Below are 16441 nucleotides of genomic sequence, written 5' to 3' on the forward strand. Positions count from 1 at the left end.
TAAATAAGCTGTAATGTATTGTATCGATCTTACACACATTACGATTGTGTTAGATTTTTGCTTATGCAAGTGATTTGTCAGGGATGAGGAAGCTCCCGAATAACTTCAGTTCTTCTTAAAATACATTTATTACGAAACAAATACACTACGAAGCATAAAAATAAATAATACAAATATGAATCTAGAATATTCGGTGTATCGTAACATAGTTTCAGATGTAACATTAAATTTGATTGTACACGTTATCTAATGCCTAACTCATTTCTTTAGGAAATAAAATATATATATATAAAGATAATCTCAATAAAATAAAAAAATAAAACATTAAACTAACACATTGGATATATCCACAAAAAATTTCACTGATAAAAATAAGATATAAAGCAAAACATGACAGCAGAACGTTAAGCTAAGTAGACAACATAAAACTTATAAATCAGGACAACGCCAAATAATAGCAATAAAAAGAAAAAAGATACAAGGCTCAGGACGTCAATAGTTGCTTTAACTTATTTTTAAATGAAACAGTAGAGGAGTGCATGACTATAATCCAACGTAAAACACATTCTGTAAAGAGGTGAGTTCTGATGAATCTGAGAATGGTGTTCTGGGAGTCGGGAGGTCATAAAGTTTTTTTTATTAATATTTTCTAGATATTAGTCTATCTTATAGTCGGAGGTATTAAATAGCTTACATAAATGGTAGGTAACTCGGATGTTAAAACACTACTACCTATTTCTTTTAACTACTTACAACTATTATTTACTGGAAATAAATAAATAAATACTTTTTGTATGACCTTTACAGCAAATCCTAAAAAGATGCCTCTTAATTTAATGCTGAAGTCAAAGTGTTTAAAAATTTTCTAAAATCTGTCTTGTCTGTAAGAGCTAATGGTTTCAACTTGTAACTTCTCCCTGGGGTAGGTTCGATCCCCGTCAGATTAAATTGACTTTTTGTCTATGTGCGTTACATTGACAACATGAAACCGGTATCCCTTTGGCGCAAAAACTCGACAGTGTGTGTAAAAGACAAAAGGTTGATCTGATTAGAAATGATCTCGGAATTGATAAAAGAATCTGAGACCCTACAAGGTTGTAGCGCAACATAACGTTAAGATTAGTGGACAGTATTGTTTCAGATGGTATATATTATATATAGTGCTATTTTCTTAAGAAATCGAAAGTGCTGGCATAGTGGAATCTTGTAACACTCAACCCTGAGCAAGTGTACAAAACACGGCTGTGCTCCAATGGATTCTACAGCACAGTTCACACTGGCTAAGACACCGAAGGCTGATGATTTTATCTCTAAAAAAGAGATACATGCCGCTGAGTTTCGTCATTGGACGTAGGCAAAATACGCAATTCTACCCGTATCACCTCGACATCTGTCGTACCACAACTATCACTATGTGTAAGCTTCCCACTGAACTATGTCCGAACGTATTAGACCTAGGGTCCTTCAAGAAAAGAGAGTACCGCTTCTTAAATGACTGGCAACACACTGGCGAGCCCTTTAGCAATGAGAGTGAGAATGAGTTGAAGTTAAAAATACATATGGTATGTATTTATAACTACAGTAATACGTAATACTACGCTAAGGTCATTGTCCTTTGTTCGTGACTCAATAAAGCCTCACTTTTCGATGTTAAGAAATTAACAGGGCTTTTAAGATACAGTCTGAACAAACGCTTTAAAATTTAAACAAACTAAATAGCTGTCAGGATGATAAGTTAATTCATAGTTTATTTATTATATACGGATTCGTTTCTAATTTGTTAATTTAGTTTAACAAGACCGTTGTCATTTATACTCATTACAAGTTGGTGGTACTTGTAGGAAAACACACTTATATACAAGAATTTTCGCGTATGCCAACTTCTTGATGCGAGTGAGATCTTGGTGATATCGGGTTAGGTAGGCCTTGTTAATACTTGGACCAAAACAGGACATATATATAGAAATGACAAGTTTAAAGGACACGTAACCGAGGCCCATGGATGGTATGAAAGTCGATGAAGCGGGAGAGGTATGTGAAGACTGTAGCAAGAGATCAGTGCTACAGTCTTCGGGAAAAAGGCGTAATATAAATAAATTCTCGTTACGATGAGAAAAAGACGCCTAAAAAGCACTTTTTAACCTTTTGACATGAATCTAGTATAGTATACGAAATACAGAGTGCAGTATCACGATCATAATAAGAAAAAAATATCTCAAATTCAAATTAATCAATTTATTTCAGTCATTTTATTGCTTGAAACCAGGCCATTCACTTAGAAATTTGTACATCTGTATCGTACGTATCATATTAGTTCTCTTTTAAAGAAAAGACATTCACAATTAAAATACAAGAAAAAGGGAAATCTTTTCTTAATACTTTAAACAGATTCAAACACACATATTAAAAAAAACAACACAATGAATGACTACACAGAAGACAACAACACATGGAAATAGTTCTAGTTATATTGTTTTAATTTGTTTTGTTATCTTTGAAGTATTGTGAATATGTGTGTGATGGTGAATGTGGTAAATGACAGAACAGATTTTTATTTATTTTATTAATTATGTAATTTTAATGAAGTTGTTTATGTAGATGTTACTTTGAAAAATTGTAATGTAAAACTTGTTGAGTTTCTTGCCCGTTCTTCTCAGAACAAGGCCTCCTAGTAGTTTTGCTCTTTCGCGAATTTTGTAAACGTTTTTGACATTCATAAGCATGCCCTAAGACGCATCTAAACTGAATTAACGTATTTTGATTTTGAACCATTTAAAAAAAAAAGAAGACCGCTTAAGTTGATGGCTGGTTTAAGACTCTAATACAAATGCAACTAAAATATGCCTAATGTTTTGGAATAAAGTATGTTTTGTTTAATTAAAGTAACTATGTAGATTTCACTATTAATCACCTAGGTTACAATGTAGTAAAGTGACAGTTATGTAAATTTAGACAACACTGATGCGATAAGATAAAACTACACGTGTATTTCCATTTCTTCTTTACAACTTAGAAGTTATATACAGTTTCTGTTCAAATTAAGAAATAATATAAAATTAAAAATTGTAGGTAACCCCAGACAGCCTGTATCTCAGAGAGTAGGTGGGCTCAAAGATGTTACAAATGTTAGGTAAAACATACATTTAACACGTTAAATTCTCTCAATGGATACAAAGTAATAGCTACTAGCCAAAACTACAAAACTAGATCAACTAGCTCTTACACTTTGTAACTTTTCCCTAAAACTATTGATCGCTGAAACCAAATACAAACGCGGCCGAAATTTAATACCTAATCATACACTATGCAACTACGTGTCATTTGCTTGGGATTCTACTCGACATAGAAAGCTTTCAAGGAGTAAACATACAAAATTGATTTGTTGAAAGAATTAAAAAAAAAAACATTCGAAAACCCGTCGTAACGGTATAGCTTTATGCTATTTTATATATTACCTTTATTTTTACGATTCGATTAAATTAATCCACATACAGTCGCGCGTATTAATAAACCATTTATTTAATTTTATACGCGAGTTATGTGACCTAGCTTTAGTTAAATACATATATATTTTAGTAAATAATTAGAAGCGTAAACCAAATGTAAACAATCATCGCACAATTGAAGCCAATACACGCCGTTTAGGTATACCTAGGTAACACTGAAAATGTTTTGAAAATGAAAACGGCTTAATAAAGAAAGTTGCCAATACTTTTATTGTTTTTCGACGTAATCTCCGTTCCTCTACACATCGTCGCATTCGATGGAACCACTGAGAAATATTTTTTGAATTTGACTTATACCAATGCCCGCATCTGCTGATAGGTCACTCTCTTATCTTCCTCTATCATACGTTGCACAGCACTGATGTTATTTTCAGTAGTCGCTGTTAAAGCACGTCCCTCATGCGGATCATCAACTCGTTAAACTAATTGTGAATAGTGGCATGAGATGGGGCTTCATTAAGAAATGCTAATCGCAGTCAATCATAGCTATGTTGTTGAGTAATCCCGCAACGAAAGTCATAATCAATCATTGACCGAAAACTTTCTCGCGTTAATTTAATTTTCACGTGTAACAAGAGTTTTAGATTTGCCGCCAATTCACAAAAATAATTAACTGCATTATGTTACCATAAAGTTCTAAAATTTAAATTCAAAAAAGTTTTCATTTGCAATGTTTCTAACTGGCCAGTTCTAAACATTTCAGCGTTACCCACAGACCAATCAATAATTGTAATTTAACATTCTCGAAAATTTTAAATTATCCAAGAATTGTATTCTAACATAAATATCAGTTAGATTTAAGAACTATAATAAGTCTGTTTCGTTTTTGGTTAATCTACCTCCTTATCTTAGTTATAAGCTCATGTTTTAAATAATTAAACTTAGTTGTTACCAGCTTCAAACAATATTTTTATTTGAAATACCACCACCGCCACTGAACTATTTTTTTTAATCAAATAGCCGACATATTTTTGGTGCGAAGTTTTAGGGGACAGTTTAATTCAATACAATTCTGATTAGCTGTAAATTTAACACCGAACCGACCGTGTGCTAACCAGCTCTTATTGAAAGTGTAAGTGTGACACAAATAAAACACCGTTCTTATATGACCACCTAACAACTAAACAAACTCGCAAAATGCAGTATATCTGAGAAGAATATACATCTATTACAAATAAAAACTCAAAGGAACATTTATCAACGTGTTCACAATGTTATCAATTCATTGATGGTACTATACCATCTTTGTCAAGAGTTTCCGTCCCACTCTTCAATACAATTTAGGGTTGTCAACCAATAATTATCTAATATTGGTTGGTAATGCTTATTGTTATGAAATTAACATAATCTTTTAATATATAAACAATAGAATACACCGTAACTATCTTTAATGGTTTATTTAACAATAATCAGCGATTAATTTAATTACACTAAAAGACACCAAAGACATTTAATAAATGTACAAAATACTGTCACTAATTACTTTAATTACGCACAATGCACACAGAACCCTATCACTTCTTCTCTATTTGCACTTTTATCTCTTTGATGTTAATTGTTAACCTCATGTTGGAATCGCACTTGAATATGAAATTCATTGGCCGCGTTCTGAGATGCTTACATGGGTACGATGGGTACGATTTTCGCGAACTTTTCAAGTAGGAATGGTAGGAAGTTGGTGTTCTATCCTTGTTGCACAATTCGTTGGTACTTTTTATCTCTTTCTCACACGTTCCGCCGTTGCGTACGGCGTTTTTAATGTTCAGACTGGTTACCAGAGGGTTCCGATCCTCCCTCTATTTCCCGTATTACCTATCCTTGTCTCACAACTAGAAAAGTCACTCTGGTATATTCCTTCATCAGAGGGTTAGAACCAGTCCTGAAAACGGATTTACCGAAAACTGTACTACCACTCGACTGCTTTCTCTGAAACGGCCTAAAAAATGGTTCATGGTCATGAAATCGTCCCTCAGTTTTATGTAAATTCAAATTATATCATTATCTGGTAATTTGAATTTTTAGATATTTCGTGCCTCTCCTATCGGGCATAAAAAAATCATCTTGCTGAAAACGTCTTTAATGTGTGGAATAATCGAGAAATATAATATTGTTAGTTATAAGATTTAAGTTTAGTTTATTAATGTTTTTATGTAAGATTGGTGTGGGTATTATTTTGGAGTTCTATCGAATTAGTAGTAACTGTTAAGGTAGAATAATGTAGTGGGAATAAATAAATAAACAATAAAACATTTCAGTCATCCGACCTTCTGTGTTCATTCATATGTTTAGTTTAGAAGTTTCTCGATAAGACAAAAAAAAGTTCTGACATTTCAAACATTCAGATTTGTGTGATTTCTTAGTTAATATAATTTTAGGAATTAGGAATCAAGCCATTGTGCATAAGACATATCGTTGACATTTTTTCTTCTAATGTATCATAGATAGAAAGCCTATGGAAGCACAGCTGGGGTTTGAACTTACGACCTCGGGGATGAGTCGCATATAAAATGTAATTTGTCATCAGTACCATTCCGTCAGTCGCATTAAAGTTTGGGTTTATAATAATAAAAAAAAATTACCAAACTATAACTTGTTTTTTTTTTACTTTTACTAAGGTTCACGGTTAGACAACCCTACTGGGTATACGAACACCTCACGGCGATCCGGCATAAACATTATAACCGGCGAGCGCGCAGGCTGCCCATACTTGCCTGAACTAAAATGATCCGATTATCACGTATTCCATTTTCAAATTAGACACTTGTGATTCAAAATGAGTAAAAGCGAACGTACTCTGTCGGGGCTTTCGGAAAATTCTAATGGAAATGCCGAAACTCATGTAAGTAAATTTTAACGTTTCGTAGGTTTTTAATATTATATTTTTTTTTAATTTATATGAATAATTGCGAGTGAACTCTCAGGAAACGAGCGGTTTTCTTAATACTGCTAATCGGTACCTACACCCATTTCGTAATGTTACGCAAGCTTAAAACGACGCAATATTTATTATTGTTAAACGGTTGTAGGAATTTTTACGAGTGCTTTAAATATAAAATGGCTCGATTAAAACCTTTATCTACGAACTTCACTTCTCGAAAATAGAAAAAAAAATTTTAATAAACACATATTGATATGAATTATTACAATTAGTTAGAAATATTAATTAAAATTCTTAAGATCACTTCTAAAGAAAAATTATCAAATTGATCAAAAATATGAATTATTTTTGATCAACCAAAAGTCATTTAAAAATCGAGGTTTTAAATATATATTATTTTAACACATAGTTATTTAGAATTATTTTTTAATATTAATGTGTTTTGAACTATTGATTTCAAGGATTTTTATTTTTTATTGTCGCAAACCACTTGATTAGTACCTATTAATATAATTAATTTCAAAGATTCCATAATTAAAATTTTGTACGTATTTGACGTTTTTAAAAGCTGTAATTTAAAATAATAATACAGAAATACTCAATTACGGTATAATTGGGATATAAAGTAAATAAATTACAAAATAATTAATATGTAAATTAATAACAGCTAAACAAGTAGATAATTAATATATTTAATTTTTCTGATTATACAGTATTCAACATTTTTCAACGTTCACTTATCAAAAATTAAAATGTATAGTTAAAACAATTTTTTAAATTTTAGTTCCTTTAACGCTGGCAGCATTTCCTCGACATATTTATATATTATATTTACAATAATACAATTCATATTCACTCAGATACAACTCCAATCATTAGCCATTATCCATTTTTCTGCTTCTTTTTCTTTTTATGTATTAGTACTTCTCCTTTTTAAGAATGACATAGTAAATTAAAATTTGTAATCTAATTTTAGATATCTTGTAATCAAATGAAGTATTAGAAAATTTACGCAATCTATCCCTACTTTTACATGCAATTAAATGTATAAACAATATATAACACGACTATATCGTGACAAATGTCACTTTTGTAATTTTCAATTTTAAAGATTACAATAAATTAACTACAAGATGTTTCTCTAAGGTACAGTAATGTCTTTATTTTTTCGTCGTCCTTCATTTTTTTAAGAATTCCATACGGTTATGACGTCAATATTGATATTTATAACACCAATTCAATTGTATACAACAACATTTTGTTTATTAACATGATTATGAAAAAATCATGTTTTGTTTTTTATGGACTTGTTTGAACTCGGTTAAACGGCTAGGCTGGTAATTGAACGGTTAATTAAGATTGGCTGCGACATATATATATATATATATATATATATATACTTAACGGTGAGAAACAGTCTGATATAGCCACATACATTTTAAGGCGTTAACTTTACCGCGAACTTAACAACGTCCATGGCGGAAAACTTTAAAAAACTTCACATTAACTTTTTTAATATAAATGTTGTTAAGTAGCCGCTCAGCTATAATTTATTCACGCTTCAGATCACACTACCTGCTAGAGCAGAACATGAGTATGAAAGTATAGACGAGGATATACTGTGATATTAATTACAGAAGACTTATGATAAAGTCCAGGATTTAAACTATAAGTGTTGATTTTAATGAAATTCCTAAACTAATTTAAGAACTACATGAAATATGGGATACTTAGAGCATTACACAAATATATACGTAGAACATGTACTATATTTATAAACTACATAATGATAATTATTAACGAGAACGTGAACATCTTTTAAGTTAAAATACAAGGAATAAAAAAAGTTCCTGGACACAATAGCAATGAGAAGTGAGAATTATTATTATTAAAAATAATAGAAAATAAAAATACATTTAAAAGTTTGGTCCTGTGCCAGTGTTCCGATAACTCTGGTATTACTTCGCTATATTGTATTAATGAACATGTGAATAGTTAATCTGATATAATAGAAATGTCAATCTGATTGACTTATTATTTATACATTACTTTCAAATAATACATTTGTATGGCAGTTAAGAATATTCTTAATTTACAGTATTTACAATATTCTTAACCTATATAATAAAAATAATAATTAAAAATTGATACATAAAGAATTTGGTCCCTACTGCACCTTTAACGCTGTCAGCATTTCCTCGCTACGTATATGAAAATCGTGTGATATGTATATATTTTTTTAATTTTTATTAGTCTTAACTAAAACATGTACAGTTCTCGAATTTATATCTCAATTCAATTCCATTGATGCGCGATGTAAAGGCGTCCAAGGCGACTTGGTGACAAAGATTATCTAACAATAAAAATCACATACAATCAGAAACTATCGTATTATGCGAATGATTTAATGAGAAATATACGAAGACAGTTTAGAAAGCGTCGCTCTTACACGGTTGACTCGTTGTGGAAATTTTATACTCCTGATTATTTATTAATAATGCATGCATTGTAATGTTTTTTAATGTATTATCAAACCTTTTTGAAACCTATTCGTCGACATCACAGGAGAACGAAGAGCTGACAGCTACCTCGGACAAAGAATTAGTCTAGCTATTCAAAGGGGGAACGCTGCCAGTATCTTCGGAACTCCTTTTAATGCTATATACTTAATTATTACATTTTAGGGTTAGATATATTAGAATTACTATTTAAAAAACATGGCATATGTAAATATTTGAAATTCTTTTTCTCAGTCCTATTATCTATTGGTGAATGTCGTTTCAATTTAAGGTCCGGCCAGCTAGTGATCTCTCTCCACTTTGTTTGGTCTATAGCTTCTCTTAAATCGTCTTTAAGACCAGTAAGAATCGAGAACTTAGAAGTAATATTTGTAATTTTTTATTTTGAAGTCTAGAATGTTCAAATTGCTATATATATGTTGTAACCATCAGCTTTGTTTTTATTTACACGAGTACATTTAACTATTATTTTACCTAACTCAACCCGTCGATTGCAGTTAATCTTTTTGACCGACGAGGTTTTCAATCCAGAAATTATTGTGATCCCTAATAGCTTGTTTGTCCTGGACGATCGGGGTCATATGTTTTCGATTTGGAAACTGATGACTGTCAGAAAAAGGAGCCTTATAGGAACTTCATAAAATAAAATAATAAAATAAATGCTAGCACAGCTAAAGAATGAAAAAATCAGCACTTAAATTTTTTCTATGTCAAAAGATGTGCTAATTATACATAACAGTAACGAAAAGTTTATGTGTACAATAAATAAGTGTTAGAAATAATACAACTTAAAGAAAACTCTTTTTCAACGGAATGAAGCTATGTATTATTATAAATTTATAATTACTATATACCTACATGATTTTAAATTTTTCCGTTCCAAATAATCCGTTTGTTTCCAATCTGTTGAAAAAGTCTATTTTTTAAATGTGTACAAGTTATCTTAATGAAAAACAATAAAATAACTTTCAATTGTTTTTATTTTATTCGTGCTCCATTTACTAATTACAGAGGGTGTTGCCCCCAGCAAAATATCTATATTTAATAATCATTTAAGGCCATACGAACCACAAGTAGTTCATTCAGGATATCGTATGTCTAACCGCAGACATTGAGTATTATAATCTCAACATACTTACAAGTAGCTTAATATTAACCCTTAGCCTAACAATGGTTGCAACACGGAGAAAGTACGCATTTACAAATGAAAAGAGTGAATTTTGCAAATTGTAGAAAAATAATTTAATCGTAACCTGATGAAGACTAACTTGTATTGTATGTTGGCTTAAACTAAAAATATATTAATTACATATTATTTTACTGATTGGCATAAGCGTCTTATCAAACGGCGTAAAAAAACCGTCTTAATTTGAGAACTGGCAGTAAATGTATCTATATTTAGAAGAATCTTATTTTCTAATAAACTTTTTACAACGATATTTTAGTTTTGATTTTTAATTAATTCCATTCCAGCTGAGTAGAATTAAGTTAAAAAATACTACAATGTATTGCTGAAAGAGAGTTGTAAAAATAATTAAATAAATTTGTATTTATCGGTAATAAAATTTCTATCTGTAACTCAAATCATACGTGTATAAAAAACTCCTAAAGTTATAATTATCGTCTCAGGAACTCCAGCCAGCAGACATAGTGTTTGTGGACAGAGGAATCATGCAGTCGAAGTACACCGATCCCATGGAGTTTGCAGAGGTCGAGGAGCTTTTAGGAACCTCTCCAGCACCGCGACCCTGCACTCTCGTATGGAGGGACGTCACTGTCCACATTAAACATAAGGATGGCAAACTTAAGAGATTAGTCAATAGTGGTAAGTTCATATAAAGCAATTTACTACAAATTAAAGTAACTATATGTTAAAATTCACTTCTGTTTCTGACTTTCCTTTTTGAGTCTCCTCTATAATACTATTCCGGGCTGTCTGAAGGTACTACAGAGGAGGATGCCCTTTTTACTTAGCAGGAGCTTAAAAAATATAAAATTACGCTAAAATATAGCCAAAGATGTTATACAAACAAAAAGGTTGAAACACTTACAAAAGGAAAAAAACAATAAAAATTATACAAACATTTATTTATTTATTACATTACAATATAAAAAATTAACATAAATAAATGAAAAGGAGGGCAACTGGCGGCCTTTCGAGCGATTTCTTCCGGGCAATACCATTTAATAAGTAGTACCTAATTTGGCTGTGATGTGGTAAAAGTGGGGGTGTGGGGAATGCTCATAATGCAGGTGATTTTGCACTATGGATATTCCTAATACTCATTTTAACCATATTCCGTGATAGCTTAAAGAAGTCGAGGCTTAAATATGTGTCGTTTGCCGAGCTGTGTGATATATATAATATATAAAAATATATATAATATATGTATTATATATAAAAAGCAAACAACATTAATGCATCCTCTGTATATTATTAGATCACATTTAATTCTAAAAATAATTGTTTAAAAGCTTTATCTAAAAACATACCGGAAATGTATAGCAATAAAAATGTTTGTGTGAACCAGGTACGGTATTGCATATTCATTCAACTTATCTTCCATTAATAAATGGCTTATCTAACTCGTAGTAAACTGTGTGCGTATAGTGGCATGTTACCTTAAATTTAATAAATAATCAAATTAATTTTTTAATATTAATAATAATTTAAATTTAATCAAATTTTCGATTTATAGTAAGGGAGTGGCTTATGTACAGTCAGACAAATGGTCAAGAGTCTTGAACTATTTTTGTTTTACATTCTCAACCACTAGTTATAGAGATAGATCCTCTATTTAGTATTATCGCTAATTATTAACAAAAGGATTGTCTTAAACTTCTAACAACTATTTAGATGGTAGGACGATATAATAAAATTGGTCGCAAGAAGACATAGTTCAAATAGTTTTCGTCTAGAATCCATGCCTTTTTAAACCTTATTTATTTATTATTGCTTCGTCGCACGTATACATAGATATAGATTAGATTAGATATAGATTGAACAGGACATCGTAGTATATTATTTACAAAATAAAGTACCAACATTCTTGGTAATTTTATTTTATTTTATTGTGTAATTATTGTCTTATCTTGTTTATGTTTTTAATTGTATTTTTTTTTAATTTTAGCAAACTTATGTTTACATATGTATATTGTCGATTCAGACAGACAGATTTTATAAAATTATCAGTAGATTTCGTAATATGTATGATGTTGTAGACTTAATAAATAAATAAATAAATAAAATAAAATAATAAGAAACTTTTCAAGACCCGGTGTAGTAATAAATTTTCATTAAATTTATTGTGTTGGAAAGATTTTATATGAATTCATTATTCATATAAAATCTTTCCATGAAATCTAACACAATTTATTTATTTTAAATGAGACAATATCCGTTGCAAGTTGTTTTTAAGCAAGTTTTTTGAAAATAATAATGCATATAAGCACGTCATTTCCTGTTGTCTTTTTCTTGACTTAGGTTTTGTTTCTTTGATATTTACATAATAAATGTGATTAGCGATAATACAACGCACGATCTCATAATCCACTTGAAAATCACAACTAATCACCGAAGTTTTAAAATTAAAGCAAGCTAAGAGTTCGGAAGTTTCTACTTTAAACGCAAAAGTTACTATTTCTGGTAAATCTCTTACTGCTAAGCTAAATTTTAGATAGGAGTCTTTTTTTTTAATTTCATGATAAAACATCCTAGCGTTAATAAAAAAATAATTTTCTTAGCAATGAAAAATCGCTATGTACCTATGTATATTCATATTTTATTTTATTGCCTGTACCTATTCATCCACGTTTATCTCTAGCCTGATGATTTATTTTATTATTCTTTATTTCTAAAGATATCATATGGAACATGGTGTAATGGTTGCAGCTCCTTACAAACGTTGTGTAAAAGAAAAATCTTGGCGATTAAAAAGAGTGGCGGAAAGTTTATAGCCAGTTCTTCTCTTCCGTTCTAAGCCCTTGATTTGAGAACTGGCAGTAAATAAAATTAGAAGCATTTAATGTTTATTTCTTATTTGACATGTGTACATTATGTAGGTAACATGAATAAATTAAGTTTGAATTTGATATTTGAATTTGAATTTGATGCTATCGTCAAGTTCCTGGAAATTCAACAAACGAACATTTCTTAAAATTAATTAACCTAAAATCCCTAATAATATAATTTATACTTATTATTTGCAGTAAATGGAATCGCAAAACCTGGCTCGTTGGTGGCATTAATGGGACCCAGGTAAGATTTGATTATTTACTCATAATTTATTGTTGAGCGGGTTTTTTTTAATTAATAGGGGGGCAAACGAGCCTGTGGGACGCCCAAAAAGGGCAGTCATCGCAGCCCATAGACACCCATTTTCAGTTGGTGAGGAGTATGCTCGAATTTTGAATATTTGGAGGCACTAATCTCTCAGGCGTTTCCACCGGGAGTCGATTCCACAGTTCGCTAGTTCGCAAAAGAAATGCCTTGAGAAACGGACTGTGGAAGATTTTCAGCCATCAAGGTGGCTATTCAAAAATATATTACAATTACATATTTGGAATTGCAATCATTATTTTTTAAAAATTTACTTAACAATTTCCTCTTAATTTTTTCCCCATCATTATTAAAAATTATTCATGTGATATGGGGGGGGGGGGATAGGAACTTTAGAAGGGCTAAGGTGGGGGCACGACACCGAACGTTTGACAGAAGACAATAAGGGCCTGGGTTCGAGTTCCAGTTTGGCCCTACTTAAACCTGTTGATAATGCGGTCATGATAGATAACCGCCTTACCAATGAGTGTTATATCATAGAGACTGCACTTTATCAAAAGTCTAGAGATAAGTCATCGCAGCGGAACAAGTAAAATTAAACTACTATAAGCACGAACTTTAAAAAATAAAATTGCTAATGAATTCGACATATTTAATTAATTAATTAATTAATATTATCACAATGTTGTAACGGATGTTAATGACAATCATGGATAATTAATTATATTTCCACGCGCAACACGTTTTCAAGCATTTTTGACATTTTCATTTATGTTGCAATCATTGCAATACTTTTCAGTAAACAAATTAGTATGTTAAGGTTCTGTTTCACAATGTGCAAAGTACCAAATAGCTATAAAACACATAAATTATTCGGAAGATAAAAGTTTCGAATAAGACACATCGCGTTTCATGACAAATCTGACAGTCGTGAAACGCAGCAATAGTGTTTATTCTGACAGTATGTAATAAATAGCTTATTTGGAACTTATGTAGAACTTATCACCACTTTGAAACAGGCCCAAATACAATAATAACTGGTGATTAAGGTGATTAAATTTTTAAAGACAATGTGTGTGGGCGAGTATTTAGACCACACTATGTTTGACAACAATTTAATTTAATGTATTATTATGACATTATGTTATTATTATATGAGATTAATGACAGTATAAAAATTAATTTGACATTTGCATGTGTATTTTGCACGGTGCGGATTTTGACAATTAATCAATCTAAATGGGCCACTTCTTTGCAAATAAACGATTTATTATTAAGTCAAAACTATAATTTTCTGAATTAAAATTTAGATGTCGCATTATTAACATAATATAACGTTTAAAATGATTTATGGCCGATAGCTGTCGATATACTAAAAGTTTTTTTTATCAAAATATTATTTATTAAATCATTATTTTTCAAAAGTAGCGGCCCGTTTCGACGGGTGGATATATATTTTTTAAATAGGTATTTTTTGTACATATTGATATGTTAGCTCTTTAACATGTATAATAGCTAACATATCAAGCTTATATTAATCAGTGATAATGTTGCATTCAAACGGTGAAAGTACTTTTAAAATTGGTCCAGTACTTTTTGATCCAATTCGTTACATACATACATACATACAAATTGTTCCTCATTATAATATTAGTATTGATTATACAAATTTACCTGTTTGTTTCTCATATTAAGCAAGGTTTATCTTTAACAAACGCAATTGATATAAAAAATATATGTTTCAGTATTTAAAAGATATGAAAATAGATAATATAATAATAATAGCTTTTATTGCTCCTTATCCTATAAAATAAAATACGTTTATTTTGGAACATCAGACCATCAAGGTATCACTTATTCCACGTCATTAAATTCGAACCTGTAGGCATCCCTACTCATCAGCAAAGAAGTGTAGGCCTAGAGAAAAAGCGTAAAAAACTCTCGGTTCTCTTTTAAAAAAGAAACTCAACAAACAATACTACAATATTTAAAACAAATATAGCAAATTAATGAGAAGTAGCCTGCCCAGCACTAGTCTCAGGCTTTTATCAACTAGATAATCGATAACTTTATAGTAAGCCTTTTTACACAGCTTTTCTTTAATACATTTCTTAATTTTTTTTAAGGGCAGAGATAAAAGAGCCTCTGGGATTTTATTAAAGAAGAGTGTCAATTTTCCCAAAAAAGAATTACTAACTTTACATAGTCTCGTATGGGGAAATTGCAGCCTGTTTGTGCCGAGTATTGACATATATATATATAGATCTTTATCCTAGTACATACAAATGTGAAGTACTCTAAACGATAGTAATCGTCTTTGGACATAGGCCTCAAAGGGCTTTCCTCTCGGTGACTGACTTTAAGTAGCCACATTGGACCAGCTGCTATACCTTTGTCTCTGTCTTCCTGGATTTCTTTTGTATTGTGTGTAATGTATGTGTGTTCAAATCTATATATGTTACAGTGGTGCGGGCAAGACTACACTGATGTCAGCTCTAGCGCATAGAAGTCCAAGTAAGTATTCGTGTTTATTTATTTCTATGTAATGGAAAAAAAACAATAATAATATGCTAAATTTAATCTTTAAAAATTTATTGTTATATTTTGGGATATAGCATGCATGACAGAAGCAACTACGCGATTGCGATTATACACATTTTTAATTTATGCTGATAAATGTGTATATCCTATATATATATATAGTATCCCAAGAAAGTCAGCAGCAATGTAATTAAGAAATCATTTTTAACTAACTTTTTAAACCCTTGTAAGTTATCAATTTGAGATGTGTATGTTTGTGTTTCGCCTGTTTTGATTACAAATTTTACATGTACATAATATGTAATACATGTATCAATAGTAGTGCAATCTAGAAATGCGTTTTTTAACAGGACACGTTATTAAGTTAAAAGAAAGAAGCTTAATTGCTTTGTTTTGGTCCATTAGTTTTTTTCTAAATAAATATATATGTATTATATATTTTTGCACTTCTTGCTTATCTTATCTAATTTTTTTCTCACAGTGGTTGCCTGGAAGTGATCGCTCGAAAGCGATAAGGCTTCCGTTTGCCCTCCTTTTCATTTACATATGTCAATTGAATTATATTTCTGCAACGATTTCGTTGTTAATAAATAAATTATATACATATTTGGAATGCTACTTTGTATTTATATTATTCTTTTTTTACATTTAACAGTATTACAAAATCTACATATTATGAAATATAATGTATTTCTTTATAATAAAAAAAAAAGAATAA

The 16441-nt window shown here is 30.5% G+C and overlaps 1 protein-coding gene across 1 annotated transcript in view; it reads left to right on the top strand.

Moving 5' to 3' along the window:
- The first annotated feature begins 6193 nt into the window (after positions 1-6193).
- LOC110995590 (protein scarlet) overlaps positions 6194-16441 on the top strand; it is a 30355-nt gene continuing 20107 nt past the window's right edge. The window contains exons 1-4 of the mRNA XM_022262816.2: positions 6194-6345; positions 10533-10728; positions 13113-13161; positions 15647-15696. Coding sequence (XP_022118508.2) covers positions 6280-6345; positions 10533-10728; positions 13113-13161; positions 15647-15696 — 361 coding nt within the window. The 5' untranslated portion in view covers positions 6194-6279. The remainder of the gene's footprint in view (positions 6346-10532; positions 10729-13112; positions 13162-15646; positions 15697-16441) is intronic.

Source organism: Pieris rapae, chromosome 8 (genome assembly GCF_905147795.1).
Source record: "Pieris rapae chromosome 8, ilPieRapa1.1, whole genome shotgun sequence".
NCBI lineage: Eukaryota > Metazoa > Arthropoda > Insecta > Lepidoptera > Pieridae > Pieris > Pieris rapae.